Source organism: Sebastes umbrosus, chromosome 12, assembly GCF_015220745.1.
Source record: "Sebastes umbrosus isolate fSebUmb1 chromosome 12, fSebUmb1.pri, whole genome shotgun sequence".
NCBI classification, from domain to species: domain Eukaryota; kingdom Metazoa; phylum Chordata; class Actinopteri; order Perciformes; family Sebastidae; genus Sebastes; species Sebastes umbrosus.
This window is the reverse complement of record NC_051280.1, coordinates 7,751,458-7,768,330: the sequence shown is the minus strand read 5'-3', so window position 1 is coordinate 7,768,330 and position 16,873 is coordinate 7,751,458. Positions and strand designations below refer to the sequence as shown.

General features: G+C 38.5%; 1 protein-coding gene across 4 annotated transcripts in view; it reads left to right on the top strand.

Moving 5' to 3' along the window:
* The window catches only part of LOC119499085, a 36,301-nt gene extending 20,003 nt beyond the window's left edge, over positions 1–16,298 (top strand). For all 4 annotated transcript variants that reach the window (XM_037788268.1, XM_037788270.1, XM_037788267.1 and 1 more), the window contains 24 exons: positions 334–390; positions 495–566; positions 1,057–1,116; positions 1,224–1,298; positions 1,389–1,454; positions 1,535–1,603; positions 1,695–1,766; positions 2,203–2,268; positions 3,180–3,251; positions 4,611–4,676; positions 4,927–4,992; positions 5,079–5,144; positions 5,241–5,312; positions 5,494–5,556; positions 5,765–5,836; positions 5,933–5,989; positions 7,705–7,779; positions 8,016–8,078; positions 8,217–8,279; positions 8,590–8,664; positions 9,803–9,842; positions 10,063–10,114; positions 11,358–11,772; positions 13,447–16,298. In XM_037788268.1, coding sequence (XP_037644196.1) covers positions 334–390; positions 495–566; positions 1,057–1,116; positions 1,224–1,298; positions 1,389–1,454; positions 1,535–1,603; positions 1,695–1,766; positions 2,203–2,268; positions 3,180–3,251; positions 4,611–4,676; positions 4,927–4,992; positions 5,079–5,144; positions 5,241–5,312; positions 5,494–5,556; positions 5,765–5,836; positions 5,933–5,989; positions 7,705–7,779; positions 8,016–8,078; positions 8,217–8,279; positions 8,590–8,664; positions 9,803–9,842; positions 10,063–10,114; positions 11,358–11,772; positions 13,447–15,180 — 3,588 coding nt within the window. In that variant the 3' untranslated portion in view covers positions 15,181–16,298. The remainder of the gene's footprint in view (positions 1–333; positions 391–494; positions 567–1,056; positions 1,117–1,223; positions 1,299–1,388; positions 1,455–1,534; positions 1,604–1,694; positions 1,767–2,202; positions 2,269–3,179; positions 3,252–4,610; positions 4,677–4,926; positions 4,993–5,078; positions 5,145–5,240; positions 5,313–5,493; positions 5,557–5,764; positions 5,837–5,932; positions 5,990–7,704; positions 7,780–8,015; positions 8,079–8,216; positions 8,280–8,589; positions 8,665–9,802; positions 9,843–10,062; positions 10,115–11,357; positions 11,773–13,446) is intronic.
* Positions 16,299–16,873: the final 575 nt, after the last annotated feature.

Below are 16,873 nucleotides of genomic sequence, written 5' to 3'. Positions count from 1 at the left end.
GTATTATAAAACACAGTGGCAGACTCAATTCTTATCCTGAGTATTTACATGTGAAATGCCCTTAAAGGAGCACTCCACCGATTTACTATTGCACTCCTTTAACCTTGTTGGACAGTTCAAAAAGACTTCACGCAGCTCCTTGTGGAGCCACAAAAGGCATAAACCGTTTTTCACATATGCAGTAGTTGTCCCCAAGACATGTGAACAGACTGATGTGTAAAATCGGTGGCGTTCCCCTTTAAGCTGAGGCATTAGCTGTAAAAGACTGTTAGTGAGGAAATGTAAAAGGTCTGTAGTGTGTAACAGGTTCTGATTGTTTTTATCTTTTCTCAGGAAACACAGTCACAAGACGATGAACTCTCAGGCAGCAGGGAAGCTCTCAACACCAAGGTGAATTTTTTTTCAGCATAATGTTGAAACAATCCTGAATAACTTGACATTAAGGGAGAGCTCTCACTCATCTGAACTCACTCATCTGAATCTGTATGTTTTAGGAAAAAGGAGGAATATTTAGTGGAATATTCAAGAAACCTCCCAAACCGGCAGAAGCTGCTCAGCCTGAGGAGGTAAAAGTGTCATTCGTCAGTGACCTGCTTAAATGAAATCCAACTCTTCAGCCTCATATGTCTTTTATGAAGTCTTTTATGATAATGTTTATATTGTAAAGCCTCATTACCTGTTTGGTTACCAGAGTGATTAGTTCCTGGTGCGCAGATTCAGTATTTCTTTTAGGAGATTTCTTAACATCGTGCATTTTTTTATGTTTTTACTATTTTCACATGAAAATCTGGAAAATATATCCCATGATTATTATTAATTATGTGTATACTAATGCAAAGCCATGCTCAGATGTTCATTGAATATTTTCATTTACTCATTTCTATTGATTTCTATTAACAAATTCAAGTAGAAACTGATTAATCATAATTAACAGTCTACAAAGTTTTAACCAGATATATTTTGTGAATGTGAAAATTAAAATTTTTGATACAACTTTTATGTAGTATTCCCAGGTAATATTTAATTTCTACCACAACTTTTTAAATCCTTTTACAGGATGAGTCTCCTGACAGCGATCTCTCAACCAGCACCGAGAATTTATCTGAGAACAAACAGGTCAGTGAGTTAAAATCAAAGATGATTAATGGCTTTTCAACAAAACAGCAGTTTGATTTGTAAATACTTCAAATACTTCAATAAATACTCTTTTTTTCCTTCATCAGGAGAAAGGTGGAGGGTTGTTCAGCGGACTCCTCAAAAAGACTCCCAAAGCGTCTGGAGAAAGGGCAGAGTCACCGGTGAGTGAGCGTTTGCTGGATGTGCAATGAGTTTCTAAGATGTCAACACAATTTCACCTGTTTCATAAAACATCCATTTTTGTGTTTCAGGAACGAGAGACTCAGAAAGAGCTGTCGGCCAGCAATGAAGACCTGTCTAAGAATAACACCAATAAGGTGAGCAGTATAATGCAACAAATACTTGTAGGTAAAATGTCTTCAGCGGGAGCGTTCACTGACAACCAAATTATTTTCAGGAGAAAAATATTTTTAGCAACATGTTTAAGAAGCCACAGAAACCAGCAGAGGACGCTGCAGCAGGCAAGGTACTGTGATTTGATTAAATCAGTCGTTAAATTTCCTATTATGGAGGATGGAATTGATGTTTATATTTACAGTTTTCTGGTTTGAATTCAGGAGGTGGAGGTGAAGACAGAAAAACGGTTATCTGGTAGCTGTGAGAATCTGTCTGACACCACCGTCACGAAGGTACTTCAGTCTTTAACTGTCTCACTGTGGCTGCTCTCGTCACGTCAGCATGAAATGAAACCTGATCACAGACAGCAGATTGTATGATCAGATAGCTTTGTGTTTGTCTTGTCATTGTTTCTGTTCCTGTTAGTTACAAATTACTTCACACAAGACAACTAAATAATAATAAAAAATAATAAAAAAAAAACAATTGGGAAACATAAATGGTAAAAGACATTAAAATAGACCACATTAAAAATATTAATACCATAGAGATAAATATGCACATCCAGCACCAGCGTATACGCTGTGGATGAATTTGGTACAGATGAATTTAACAGTGTGAGCAAAGTCCGATTCACTGTGATCTTGGGAGCTGATTCTCTTTAATTTTTGTTTTTGTGTCTGAATGTTTTGATTTGAGAGAAATAACACAAATTCTGTGTTTTTTTAGGAGAAAAAAGGCGGCCTGGCGGGCATCTTCAAAAGATCAGCCAGCATTGACAACCTGTTTGACGAGGTCAGTGTCAAACACTCACAGCAGCATCCTCCCTGCAGCTTTAAGGCTCCACTATGGAGACGTTATTGTTACACATTTTAATAATGTTACTTTGATAAAAAATAATGTTGTAAAGTCACGAGTCACAGAATACAGCATGTTGGATGAAACTACAACTTGATGTATTTATGGTGTGCCGAAATGAACCCATTGCTGCCTGAAATGCAATGGTGTAATGTAACTAAGTACATTTACTCAAGTAAAATTGAGGTACTAGTACTTCACTTCAGTATTTCCATATTCTGCTACTTGCTACTTCTACTCAATGACATTTCAGAGGGAATTATTGTACTTTTTACTCCGATACATTTATCTGACAGCTGTAGTTACTTGTCAGGTCAAGATTTTATGTGTGAAACAGATCAGTTTAAAAAGTATTATGCATTCTGATAAATTAAACTACATAACTGTATATTAAGTAGTTAGAATAAGCTCTACCTTGACTACACTCTGATTGGAGTCATTTAGCATAAAGAATACTTTTACTTTTGATACTTTAGGTACATTTTGATGTAAGTCAGAGTTTTTTAAGTAAGATTTTGAATGCAGGACTTTTACTTGACAAAGTATTTTATTTACTACGGTATTACTACCTTTACTTGAGTAAAAGATCTCATTACTACTGCTGAAAGGTAGAAAATAAACCGACTGTATGCTCTGAAACATGGTTGGCAATCATGTAAAATGTATTTTGAGGTAGCTGGCTAAACCATGAACACCCACATGTTGAGTCTTTCAAGCTTCCTCAGTTTTCACGAACCAATCGAGAGAAGATTATCAACAAAATGTCCAAAATAAAACTGTTTTGTCCAGTGGGGACACATATTTTATCTTCAGTCCAAAACTTATCTAGAACTCTTTTCACTCATCAGGAGAAAGGCGGGCTGTTCAGTGGACTGAAGAAGAAAACACCCAAAGCGTCCAGAGACGAGACAGCTGCAGAGGTGAGTGTGTGACTAGTAAAGGCCCAGACACACCAAGCCAACATCAAAGAACTAGCGGCAATGGAAGCCGACTGTTGCGATGTCTCACATCGCCGACAAGTTGCTCTTGAAAACACCGCAAACACTACAGCTGACAGCCAGTTAGCATGTATGTTCTGCGCCTGCGTGAGAGGAAATAACTCTCCATACCAGCAGGCAGCGGTAGTCTGTATTCGTCATTCAAAAAGGGAAAACGGAAGACCAAGGACGGCGGATATACAAGCTGTTGTTATGAAACAAAGCAGCGTCTGCCGACCATTTTCACACCACTCTCACACAACACTTAGCTTCATTCCAGATGGCCATTTCGTTATGAAAATATCTGTGTATTGGAATGATCCGATGAGATGAAGATGAAAAATGAGAAGAGCATTCTGTGTTTTTCCTTTTGACTTGCTTTCTTCACTCCTGTTTCTCTTCTCTCGCACTGATTAAGGCTTAAGGTGAACAGCCAATCAAAGTGATTTCTCTTGTGATTTCTCAAACATGGGCAGACTAGAGCCAAATGTGCGGGACACACCGCAAAAACTAGGCCAAGCTGACAGCTGACCATCGGCTTGGTGTGTCAGGGCCTTAAGATCAGGGGTGGCCAAACATTTTTGATTATGGGCAATGCACAGAAAAATATAAGGAGTCACAGGCCAAACAATAGTGAATGCGTAGTTTTTAATCAGTTAAACTGCAAAAAAATCTGTGTTTCTAGACTAGCAAACCCCAATGTGCCATAGAAAATTAATTTTCTATCAAAAATAATTACGCATCCTGAGTAAACAGTTTAACGTTTGATATTACATTCATAGATTGGTGTGCCCACATATTACAAAAAGTATTTGTGTATCTGCTGCTCTTAGATTGAATTTAAATTAATTCAATACTTTTAAACTCTAATGCCGTGCATGGCCTAAGTGCCCACTACACATAAGTAAAGTTAAACCATACAAAAATTGCCAAATATTGGTTTCTGTTGGTGGCCTAAGCGCCCACTTAAAAGATAATGATGCCAATGTAAGCGTAAGATGTAAATCTGTAAGTTTAATATTAAGATGTAAGAAACAAGACAGACAGAAATGGTAAAATATTGGTTTCTGTGCCAAAAGATTAAAATTTCACAAAATGTAGTCGACATCTAGTGTTTAAACAAGAATATGCAATATACATACAGTGCAAATTATTATAATATGCAAGCCATATTCTAGTTTATTTTAAAAACATTCACCCCTGGGTCATAGTTTGGCCAACCCAGATTTACACTGTTAGAATCACTGTCTGTGGTGACTGTTATTATACATATTTATAAAACGTTCATTTCTCTGTTTCCAGGACAAAGACGACCAGAAGGAGCTGTCAGCAAGTAATGACAATCTGTTTGAAAACAGCAACACCAAGGTACTGAGATGAGAAATGTTGCTTTAAACATGCAGTTTCTCATACATTTATAAAAATATAATATTTCTAGCTTGTTTAGTTTACGTTTGTTAATTTTTGATTCAGCCTACGCTTAAAAAAAATTAAATTAAACATGCTATTACTGTTTTTTTATTTATTTAATGTTTACTATGAGACATTACAGATAGTCCTGATGTAGTTTTACTGTAACTTACACAGAGTGTGTCTGTGTTTAATGTCTGTTTTTCAGGAGAAAAATATTTTCAGTGGCATGTTTAAAAAGCCTAAAACAGCAGAGTGGACTGCAACAGATGAGGTACAGTGATGACCCTTTCACATAAAGTTTGTAGTATATCTCACCATTTGACTGTACTTTGTATTTATGTTTTACTTTCCGTTCAGGAATCAAACGAGGATAAGAAATTATCTGCCAGTTGTGAAAATCTGTTGGAAGCAAACACATCAAAGGTACAAATGTTTAGCGATCAAAATCTCGGCCTGTTTTTATTTGTTCTGCTGGTGTTGATTATTTTAATTAACGTGTGAATGTTTCATATGTTTCAGGAGAAGTCTGGAGGACTTGCGGGGATCTTCAAAAAGTCCCCCAAACCAGCTCCACGCTCGATCGCTACTAAGGTGACCAAATAAACTCATTTTGTTTTGTTTTTTGCTGGTGATGTGTATGATTACCGCTTGTTTAGTTGTCTGTGAAAGCTCCCATTGACATTTTTAAGATAATCATATTGCTGTAAAATTACTGTCAACAAGTTAAAACAAACCAGGTTGTACAAAATGTTAGTTTCTTTTTGTTTTCCAGGATCCTCTCAATGATATGAAGGAGCTGTCCGCCAGCTGCGACAGCCTCACAGACATTGCAGAGGTGAGAGCTGCTCCAAGTCTGGGGATGCACCCGGCAACTTGTCGAGCACTTACTCGGTTGGGATCTGCAACCACACCACTAGATGCCAACAAATCCTACACACTGTACCTTTTAAAATAGATTGTAAAGCCATTATTTACAGTTTTAAATTGACTTTTTAATAACTGAGTAGGTTTTTGACTGTGTTGAACTTTGCTTTATTTTAAAGGATAATCTTTTAGCACGTGGTGAACTGTCGACCAGTAACGATAATCTTTCTGAAGCTACAAGCGCCACAAAGGTGAGTCTTGATGTAGAGTTTTTTATGCTGTTTGATCGTATCAGCATATTTTTAACTTTTTTGTGACTTAAATTAAATGTTTTATTTCTCAAACAGGAGAAAAAAGGAGGGTTTGCTGGATTGTTCAGGAGGACGCCCAAAGCAGAACAACAGGTATGATATTATTGGCACAGAGGCATGAAATGTATTTTTACCAACACTCGTTTGAGTCGTACAATCAATGCTAGATGGAACAATGGAACTCCACATTGAGGTTCCGAAAGTGAAAATCCCATTTATATTCTGAATCGAGGATTACCATTACTAGCCATAATGTCGTAACCATCCAAGGTAGACTTACCACGAGCTACGAGATTGTGAAATGATGGTGTATGATATCAAACTTGTCTTAAGAAAAACATGTTTTATTCACAATGTCATGGAGAAGTACTACACTACTCACAATCCTAAGTGTAACTGTGACGTCTCTGATTGGTGGAGCTTGCTGCTACTATGGCAATGTATACCGCACCCGCGAATGGCTAACGAGGGAACGTGCTTGTAAGTGTTGCTCCCGGTGTTTCTGAAAACATTTGAGGCGAGAAATAGGGCACACAGTTGCTGAATCTGTCTTCATTTTAGAAGACTAGATTTAGTTTAGATTAGTTTAAAAGTTTTTTGGGAGTTTCCAGAGACGGCGAGTCGCCATTCGCAATGGATTGTGGTATAAGTAGTTCCTTCACTCTTCAAATAATTATGTACACAGTCTTGTACCTTTACCCTTTTTTTTTTCAGCTTTTTTTTTGCTCCGACTCAAATATTTTATAGTCACGATTCATCTCGTAGTTGGTTGACCTAGTTTAATGCTTAAAATTCTTTCTTTAAGGATTTTCTGAAACGTAAATGGAGTGAATGAATGGTAAATTCACTTCCGAAACCAGCGCCATTCAAAAACTGGCACCGTTGAGCTCAATAGACGTAGAAGTAGTAATAGCTGTCATAGTATTAGTAACCTAGAAAGAAGCACGGCTAATCAGAATACACTTTTTGATGTGGATAATTTTCCAATTTTTATATTTGAGCATTGTCAATGAAGCAACTGAACTCCTGAAATTTAAAATGCTGATAATAGGTATAAATACTAAGGCTGTCAATCAATTTTAATATTTAATCGTGATTAATCGCATGATTGTCCATGATTAATCACAAATTAATTGCACATTTTTTTATATGTTCAAAATGTACATTAAAGGGAGATGTGTCAAGTATTTAATACTCTTATCAACATGGGAGTGGGAAAATAGGCTTGCTTTTTGCAAATGTATGTATATATACACAAAACAATGACAAATATTATCCAGAAACCCTCACAGGTACTACATTTAGCATAAAAAATATGTCAAACTCAAGCCCAACAGGCAACAACAGCTGTCAGTATGTCAGTGTGCTGACTTGACTTTGTCTTGCCCCAAACTGCATGTGATTATCATAAAGAGGGCATGTCTGTAAAGGGGAGACTGGTGGGTACCCATAAAACCCATTTTCGTTCACATATCTTCAGGTCAGAGGTCAAGGGACCCCTTTGAAATTGGCCAGGAATTTAGCGTAAGTTTGGAGCGTTATTTAACCTCCTTTGTGACAAGCATGACATGCTTGGTACCAATGGATTCCTTAGGTTTTGTAGTTTCATATGATACCAGTATCTTCACCTCCGAAAGATTGATTGCATCAATGCATTAAAGAAATTAGTGGTGTTAAAACAAATTTGCATTAACGCGTTATCTTTGACAGCCCTAATAAATACATAGAGCAAGTTAGATGATCCCTATAAACTCCTGGATTATGTGTCCGTGCAGCCTTTAACACATTATCTCTGTCTTTATTTGCAGGAAGGTGAGGACATGGAGGCACCAGAAGGAGGTGGTGGGCTGAGACGCAGGAGAACCATCAAGAGGAAAAAACGAGTGAGTTGTTGTTGTTGTTGTTGTTGTTCACTTTAAAGAAACATCCAGAGACGTGACAGACAGTCACCAGAGCAAGAACAAAAGTGTATTTCAACAGCTATACTTCTGTTATAATACCTTAATGGAGCTGAACTTTGAGATTATTCTTCTCTTGCTTCTCCAGTTTCAGCTGTTAACTTCAATGTTCAATGTCTTTTCTCACTGTCAAACTCTTCTTTTCTTGTTTTGTTTCTCAGGTTGTGTCATTCAGAGTCAAGAAAACTCTTCCCAAAATACCGAAGCTTAATCTAACTTCACAAGTATGTGCCGGTCTCCTGTAGTTGTTCCTCAGTTACTACTCACATTGCTGTTTTGCTCCCTGCTCCTGTTTTTTAGTTACTGTTACTAATGTGTGTCAAAGTTCTTCTTAATGACATTCATTTTTTTTTCCTCTACAGGGTTCAGAAAAGCTGCCTCTTATTGAGGAGGCTGTTGAGCTGCAGGAGCTGAACCCAGCACAGGTTGGCATGTTGATATGATAACGTAGATATGCAGAAAAAATACATTTTAGTGGGGTTTACAAATGGCCAATCCAAGATTTCAACCAACCATAAATCTTAACTAAACATCTATTTAAGATATCATTTATGAACATTATGAAAAAGTTCATCATGCAGCTGTGAAATTAACTGAAAAGGAAAAGTCAGTCTTTGGTTGACAAAAAATCTGTCACAATGAATAAATTGATTAACTCTAAATAAAACTTTTAATTAAGTTACCGGTTTAAACTGAATTTGGTGTCACAAAGTTGTGTTATTGTTTGTTTTCCAGGAGAGCACAGTGGAGGTCCAGCCTGTGGAGATGGCAGCTTATCCTACTGAAGAAACCCCTTTTGACACTGAGCAGGTGTGTTTTAGGACACTTTCATACCTTTTGCTTTGGTTCATTTGGTCCGGCCTTTTATTTTGCATTTGCTTTACTGCTTCTTATGTGTATATTATGTGTATATTTATGTTTTCTGGTGCCAGAAAGGGCTCACAAGGAAATAATTTATTATAAGCATTATTATAATGATTATTTGCATTGTTGATTAATCTGTTGATTATTTTCTCGATTAATCGATTAGTTGTTTGGTCTATAAAATGTCAGAAAATGGTGAAAAATGTTGATCAGTGTTTCTCAAAGCCCAAGATGACGTCCTCACATGTCATGTTTTGTCAACAACTCAAAGTTATTCAGTTAACTGTCATGAAACCAGAAAATATTCACATTTAAGAAGCTGGAATCAGAGAATTTTGAACTTGTTTTCCTTAAAAAAAAATACTTAAACTAATTAATCGATTATCAAAATAGTTGTGCGATTGATTTAATATTTGATAACTAATAGATTAATCGTTGCAGCTCTAGTATTATTAGACTTAAAATCAACACCATGTGATGAATAACAACTAACAGGTAGATATACAGCACGAAAAGGTTGCATCTCTTACAGCAGTATTACAGGGGTATTACTGCACTCACCTAATATATATGTGTATATATAGTATACATGCAACCCTGTCTCCTACAAAATGATGTTCCCATACAGCTAAACTGCATTGTCAATTAGGTTTCAAGGGAAACATATTTTCTCCTAGATTACAGTCGCTCTTTTAAACAGTTTTAAACATATGGTTAATGTTGTGAATTGAAACAAAAACAAACAAAAAAACACAACTAGACTACTTCATTAGGTTTAGGCAACAAAACTACTTGGGCAGTTTTAAAAAACATCATAGTTTGGCTTAAAATTAATATGAAATTGAATCAAAACACAACAAAAAGGTTTAGTAAAAAACATCATGATTAAAGTATAAGTGAACGTTGACTGTTAGCTTCACACAGGACAAAAACACCGGTCTCCTGGGCGAAAGTCCAGTGATTGTTGAACACGTTTCCCGAAATAATGTAACTCGCAGTTTCGTTGTAGGGGAATGTAATTTTTGGGAGACAGGGCTGATATGTGTGTGTATATATTTTCATTGACAAAGGTCTCTGTTTTCAGGAAAGTGATGAGTTGATGGAGTGGTGGAACACAGTCAAAGGTCAGTATGATGATGTGTTCACGTTATTTGTTTGTGTTTGTTTGTTGTACTGCTCCACCAGGAGAATTACTCACTCACTCACTCACTCACTCACACACACACACAATGTAAAAGTCATAAAAAACGATAAAAGAAATCAGCACTAAAACGTACAAACAAAACACAGTTTTATGTATGAGCTCCATGTACTAATTGTATTATTTCTGCTGCCGGTTTCCAGGTTGGGCAGAGTGGAACGAGATATCACATTTCGAGGGTGAAGACGAGGAAATGTAAGTGTAGTTTCTTTTCTTTAATAACTTTCCATTCAAATTTAGCCAGAAGATGTTATTTTACTTTCTGAGGATCTTTTTTAGGGTAGTGTTATTGTTTGATTTCTATTTCCTTATCTGGGATATCTATCAGATCTGTAGTAGAGGGTGACACAGGAGTGGATTTTCACTCCTGTCCTATCCCACTCCCTCAAAAAGCTCCCGTCCATTCATTGATTGATGATTTTATTTATGAATTATCAGACAAAATAAAAAAAAAATATCCAAAGGATAACATGTTAAAGTGGAAACACTTATTTCTAACTTGGTCCAAAGATGTTAAAAGACAAAGAAAACACAACGAAGCAGAAGACATTCAACATAAAAACTCGACGAAAACATTCCTGAAATCCCAAAACACGTCACCACAATGCAAAGGATACACTAAATAACTCCCACAACAAAAAAAACAAGACAGCCATCCCGTTCCTGTGTTTATTCATATTAGAACTAGGGCTGACAAAGTTAACGCGCCATTAATTTCTTTAACGCATTAATGCAACTCACAATGTTTAGGTTGTAGCGGGCTCAATTTTCAAGCTAGAGTGAAGATACCGGTATTAAATGAAACTAAAAAACCCTAAGTAACTGATTGGTACCAGCCATGTCATACTAGCTTGTCACGAAGGAGGCTAAATAATGCTACAGCAGTTCCTTAACCTCTGACCTCAAGATATGTGAATGAAAATGGGTTCTATGGGTACCCACGAGTCTCCCCTTTACAGACATGCCCACTTTATGATAATCACATGCAGTTCGGGGCAAGTCATAGTCAAGTCAGCACGCTGACACACTGACAGCTGTTGTTGCCTGTTGGGCTGCAGTTTGACATGTTATGATTTGAGCATATTTTTTATGCTAACTGGTTTTCCATCATACTTTCATACTTTTAGCTGATATGACTCTAAACATGCATTAAATTGTATTCTGTGTGATATTAAAAATGTCTTGAAAAGTTTTGAAAGTATCCTGGTGAACCCCGCGGAAACCGTGCTGTACAGTATTTGTCAACTTTGCGGTTCAAATGATACATGTAAATATTTTGAAAGCCCATGTTTTGCTGTTTCCACTTGAAAATGTCACTTGGGACACATGCGCATAGGAAATTTAGATTTCTTAGACTTACAAGCAATCTAACTTTAAACTGAACAAATGCAGCGTCTCGTGAGTTTCAAGCCTTCACAGCTCTCATGTGTCTCTCCAGGGCGATGGAGCAGGCAGCTGATCGTGTCTACATGGCAGCCCGTCTGTTTGTTCGTCTTTTCAACAGGCGGGGGGCCGCCTTGCAGCATCGCATCCTGGAGCTTTTGGCTCTGGCCGACGCTTCGGATCAGTTCCACAAAAAAACGGTGTCGGCTGCAGTGGGTGGAGGGGTGGCCAGTGTCGCAGGCAGCATCGCAACAATCACAGGGCTCATTCTAGCGCCTTTCACTTTTGGTGCATCTATTATTGTCACGGCGGTGGGGATCGGTGTGGCGACGGCGGGCAGCATCACCTCAGCAACAGCCAATATCACAGATACAGTTCACTCCACCTCGGACCGTAAGAAGTTGGAGAAGATGATCCAGGACTACCAGGAGGAGATCAAAGACATCCGGGAGTGTTTGGAGTTTGTGCAGGTAAGGAAATGTTTAATTTCAGTTTGTACTTTAGAAATTTAGCTTGATCTCACAAGGCTTTGCAGATGTGTCACAATCATAGATATCCAGTAGAGACGTAGTGATGTTAAAATACTGTAACTGGACCAGATCAGAAAGATGTTGCTGCTTTGATTCTGTCACTTATTTTTTCGATTAGCGAGATTAAAGTTCAGTCTATAGACTGCCAGAAAATGGCAAAAACAAAATGCCCAATACAAATTCAAAGAGCCCAATATGTTGACCTCAGATGATTTGTTTTGTCCAAAAAGATATTAAATTTACAATTATGTAAAACAGAGAAAAGCAGAAAATCTTCACCTTTGAGAAGCTCAAAACCAGCAAATATTTGGCATTTTGCTTCATAAATGCATACTTGTAAAAATCTGCAGTTTATTTTTTGTCAAGCAACTAAAAGTTTCACCACTAGTGTAGGTACCAGTCAACTCAGAAATGTTGCAATTGAGTATAATAAAGTCAATTTGTGACTATTTTTAGGTGCAGTTGTGATAAGGAGAGCTAGGCAAGTTGTCGGGACAGATACAGTATATATTTATGCATATATATATATATATATATATATATATATATATACACATGTATATTAGCCGATATTAGCTTATTGCTGATATATTGTATTCCTGAATAAGTCGGCACATGTAGTAACTAGAAATTTCTGTGTATGTTTGAGGTCATGTAGAAACAGTGTCGCAGTGTTAAGGTTATTTTCCAACTAGAAAATGTCAAACAAATTCAATGAATCCATATCCTATATTCCTAAAATATTTGTTTTTGTTAAAAAAATATATTGGCCAATATTTGTAACTCTTAAGTATTATCATTATTAGCCTCAAACATCCAGCGTTTATCAGGCTCTTAGTAATTGTGAGTTTAGCGTGAGAGGAGCTCAGTTATCTTCATTGTCAAACCAACAGGTGTTTTTTAGCATTGTTAGCTAGCTAACTAGACAGGAAGATAGCTTAGTTAGCTAGTTCATTAATTTTTCATAATAGTAATAGAAGTGAGGATGGATTTGTGTAGCAATGATGGAATATTAAAATGATAGTAGAGACACACTGAAACAGCATGGTAACAACATATTGTATGTTGTAGTGTCTAAGGTTCATTGGGATCCCAATCCCCAATATTTCCCAGAAAGTCTCTCCACAATCTGATCCCTTTTCTCAGGGAAAATACTTGTGACATTCTGTGATTTTAAGCACCTCATTAACACTTTCACATGACCATTTGAGATACAATCCAACCTAAATTGCCATTGTTACAGTAATATGATCAGAATCTACTTTTCAGCTGGAAGGGTTTCTTACGGTTACTTCCAAATTTAAAATGATTCTGTATGTTTGGCATTGTTTTTTCCACCTCAAGGATGATCTACTTTTAAGAATAGTTGTTGTTCTACTAAATATATTACAACATAATCTAACAAATATGGAAGAATAACATCAGAATATTTGAATATATGTTATCTTATCCACAGTTTTGTTTTTGGAATTAAAATTTATGGCGAGAAATTCTGGGAAAAGAGTGCCAAGAAGCATTAAAATCACAGGACCCAACAAATGTATTTATTGAAAAAGATATCTCCTTTCTGTGACAGTTCTTACCCTCTTTTTTTTGTCTCTGCATCTCTTGTAGGCAGGTATGGACACCCTGCAGGACTGGGACTTTGAGAAATACTCAGAGAGCGCCGCCAAAAAGGCTCTGAACCACAACCTCAAGCATGTGATGAAGGAGGGCGGCCGTGCCGGAAAAGCCCTGATGATCAACACAGATAAGCTCATCAGCACTGTGCAGGTTTTAGGCGCTGCAGGCGGCGTCGCCAAAGCCGCCCAGGCCATCAGCGTCACCACAGGGGTCATGTCGGCACTCTTCCTGGCTCTGGATGTTTTCTTCCTCGCCAAAGACTCCCACGAGCTCCGCAAGGGCGCCAAAACTAAGTTCGCCACCAAGATCAGGGACGTGTGTAAAGAACTTCAAGAAGGCCTCCTGGAGCTGAACAAGGTGAAGACGCAGCTGCAGAAAACCATGGATGGCATCGAGGTGGAGGAGTACGAGGAGATTAAGGAGGTGGAGGAGGAAGTTGACGACGATTTTGAGTCGGATCCGAAGAAGCTGGCTGAGCTGGAGCAGGAGCTGGACCTCATGGAGCAGAAACTGGACCAGAAGGTTGAGGAGGAGTACAAGAAGAATAAAGAGATAGAGAAGGAAATTTTGAAAAGTAAGAAAGAGAAAAAGGAGGAGAAGAGCCTGCAGGAGAAAGGAGAGCCAGAGGAAAAGAAGGAAAAAGAGGAAAAGGAGGAGGAAATGGGTGAAAAGGATGCTAAGACAGAGGAAAAGAAGGAAACTAAGAAGGGAGAAAGCAAGATTTCTGATGAGGAAAAAGTGCAGAAAAATGAGACTGTCAAAGCAGCCAAAGAGGAAGTTTTAAAAGAACAACCTCAGAAAGGAAAGAAGGACAAAGAAAGTGAGAACCGAATTACAGCTGGAAAAGAAAAGCATGAGAGCAAGCGAGACCAGGCAAAAGAAGGCAATGTTACAAATAAGAAGATAGACGAGGAAGAGAAAAATAAAATTAGACAAGAACACGAGGAAATTAAGAGCAGATCAGGTGATTCAAAACGAGAGGAGCCGAGTGCAAAAGCATATTGGGCAAAGACAGAGAAAGAAAGTGAAAGGCGTAAGAGCAGCAGAGAGGATGAAAGAGAGATAAAGCCTGAATGGAGATCGGTGAATAAAGAGACAGAGGTGGAAAGTGTGAGTACGAGGAGGCACAGCAGCAGCAGGAGCGACAAAGATAGACCTCACAGGCGTGAAAGAGGGAGCAAACATGAAACGAAAGATGAGGAAAGAGGCGGAGACAGAATGCAAAGTGACAGGATGGAGAGCTGGAGGAGGACAGAGGAGGAGAGAGGAGTGAGGGACTGGAGAGCTGAGACGGCAAAAGGTAGAGAAGTAAGAGAGACAGAGAGAGGTACGAAAAGGGAAGATCATGGAAAAAGTGCCGCGAGGAGGGAGTCACATCGAAGTCACGAAATGGCGTCAAAGAGGGAGCATTCAGAAAGAGAGTCGGGGAGCAGCAGGGAGGAATCTGACTCAAGGAGGAGTCACCACAGGAGAGAAACGGCTCCGCATGATGACCACAGGGACAGGGGAGATGAGAAACGAGTGAGCAGGATTGAGAGCGCGAGGAGGAAGTTTGAGAGAGCAGGGGGTGAGGAGGAGGAGAGGACGAAGAGGAAAGAGGACGGAGAAAGGACAGGAAGTGGCAGAGAGAGGAGAGGAAGTGACAGAGACAGGGAGCGTGAACACGGCCACCGAGGATCTCGACGTAGCTCCAAGGCGCTGCAGGAAGACGGTCTGAATATTTAGTTTCAAAGAAGTTAGTGGCATTATCATCATCACATTAAAGGTGAGGTTTTGGATTATTTTAAGTCCAACTGGAATTGCCAAAGAAATTTTTCATTGCAAGTCAAAGTGTCTGCTGTGAAAAAGGTCAGTGAATCTGATTCAGTTATGCTGGCTCAGCTATCGAGATTCAGCTTTGTGAGATTTACTCAGAATGTAAAGTAGAAGACGGAGAGACTTTTTATAGGAGAGAAAGGGATAAAACTGGTGATCATGCTCATCAAGTCAAATCTGATGTGAGGAATCCCGTCTTCATACTTAGGATTTTTATCTTTAAGTTCCCTGTGAATATAGCAGGAGAACTTTGTGTCATTGTGTAAAAACTTGTCCGGTTTGTGCAAAGTTTAGAGCGTATTCTTCAATGACACTTATGAGAAACATAGCGAATTAAATTAAAATGCAATAAAGTTATACGTTGAAATGTTTTCAACTTCCTAAGGGGAGTATGACAGTAAAAGGTTGGGGACTGCTCGGATAATTCATGCTGAAGTCGAGCTTTCAGCAACTAGTAACACTCAACGTATATTTGGGCATGTTAATGTTAATGTGGCTATATTGCATGCACAAAGGTAGAAAACGTCAGAGCCTATTCTGTAGTCGTGAGTGATAACAGGTAATAGTGTTAACTGTTCCAGGTTCACTGCAGTTCACTGCTTCTTGCTGAAAAGCCAATTTATCAAAGGTTTTGGGTTTTAGCTTTACAGGAAAGAATAAAGACACTGTGTGTAGACATATTACGTGATTATGACCTCTTCCTAATTGGTGTGAATCCTGGAAGTAACTTTTCAACTCTTTTGATTTGTACTCAATTCAAAAGAAAAATTATTAAATAGTTCACATATTTCGTACATTATTGGCATTATTCAACTTTTAAATCCAGCTATGCAGTGTAGCTTGTAATTAAACCCATTCCCTTTTTTCTAACATTTCCTACTACTTCATCTCCTTCTTACACATTTAAAGGACCAGTGTGTAACAATTAGGGGGATCTATTGGCAGAAATGGAATATGATATTAATAAGTATGTTTTTCTTTAGTGTATAATCACCTGATAAGAGTCGTTGTGTTTTCGTTACCTTAGAATGAGCCGTTTATATCTACATAGGGAGCGGGTCCTCTCTCTACGGAGTCCGCCATGTTGCACCGCCATGTTACAACAGTGGCCCAGAACGGACAAACCAAACTCTGTTCATTTTTCCTTCTTGGGCCAGAGTCGATAACGTTACTCGCTCCCATCGCTGCCGCTCTCCCTCTCTCTTGCTTCACCACTCACTTCGCACATACACTCACACTCTAGTCACCTGCTCTGCTCCAAATGGCTCTAGAGAGGGCCGTTCACATTTTTGCGCCGGCCACCGTAGCTCTCCAACACGCTTTGGCACACAGGAGAGGCTTCATTTGGTTGCAATCTCCTCACCTCACAGCTAGATGTCGCCAGATCCTACACACTGATCCTTTAAGCCAGCAATTCAGCTTTTCAGCATCCAGCATTCACACCGCAGTGTCTTCAGAAAGTGCATTCTCTAAATAAAGTTCTGATCTTGTGACGTTTTTGTTTGTTGAAAACAGACAAAAGTTGGAAGGGGGCGATAAGCTGCATTTATCGACTTGTGCAACAGTCTTTTTGGATACTACCACTAGGAGTCAAATCAAACCT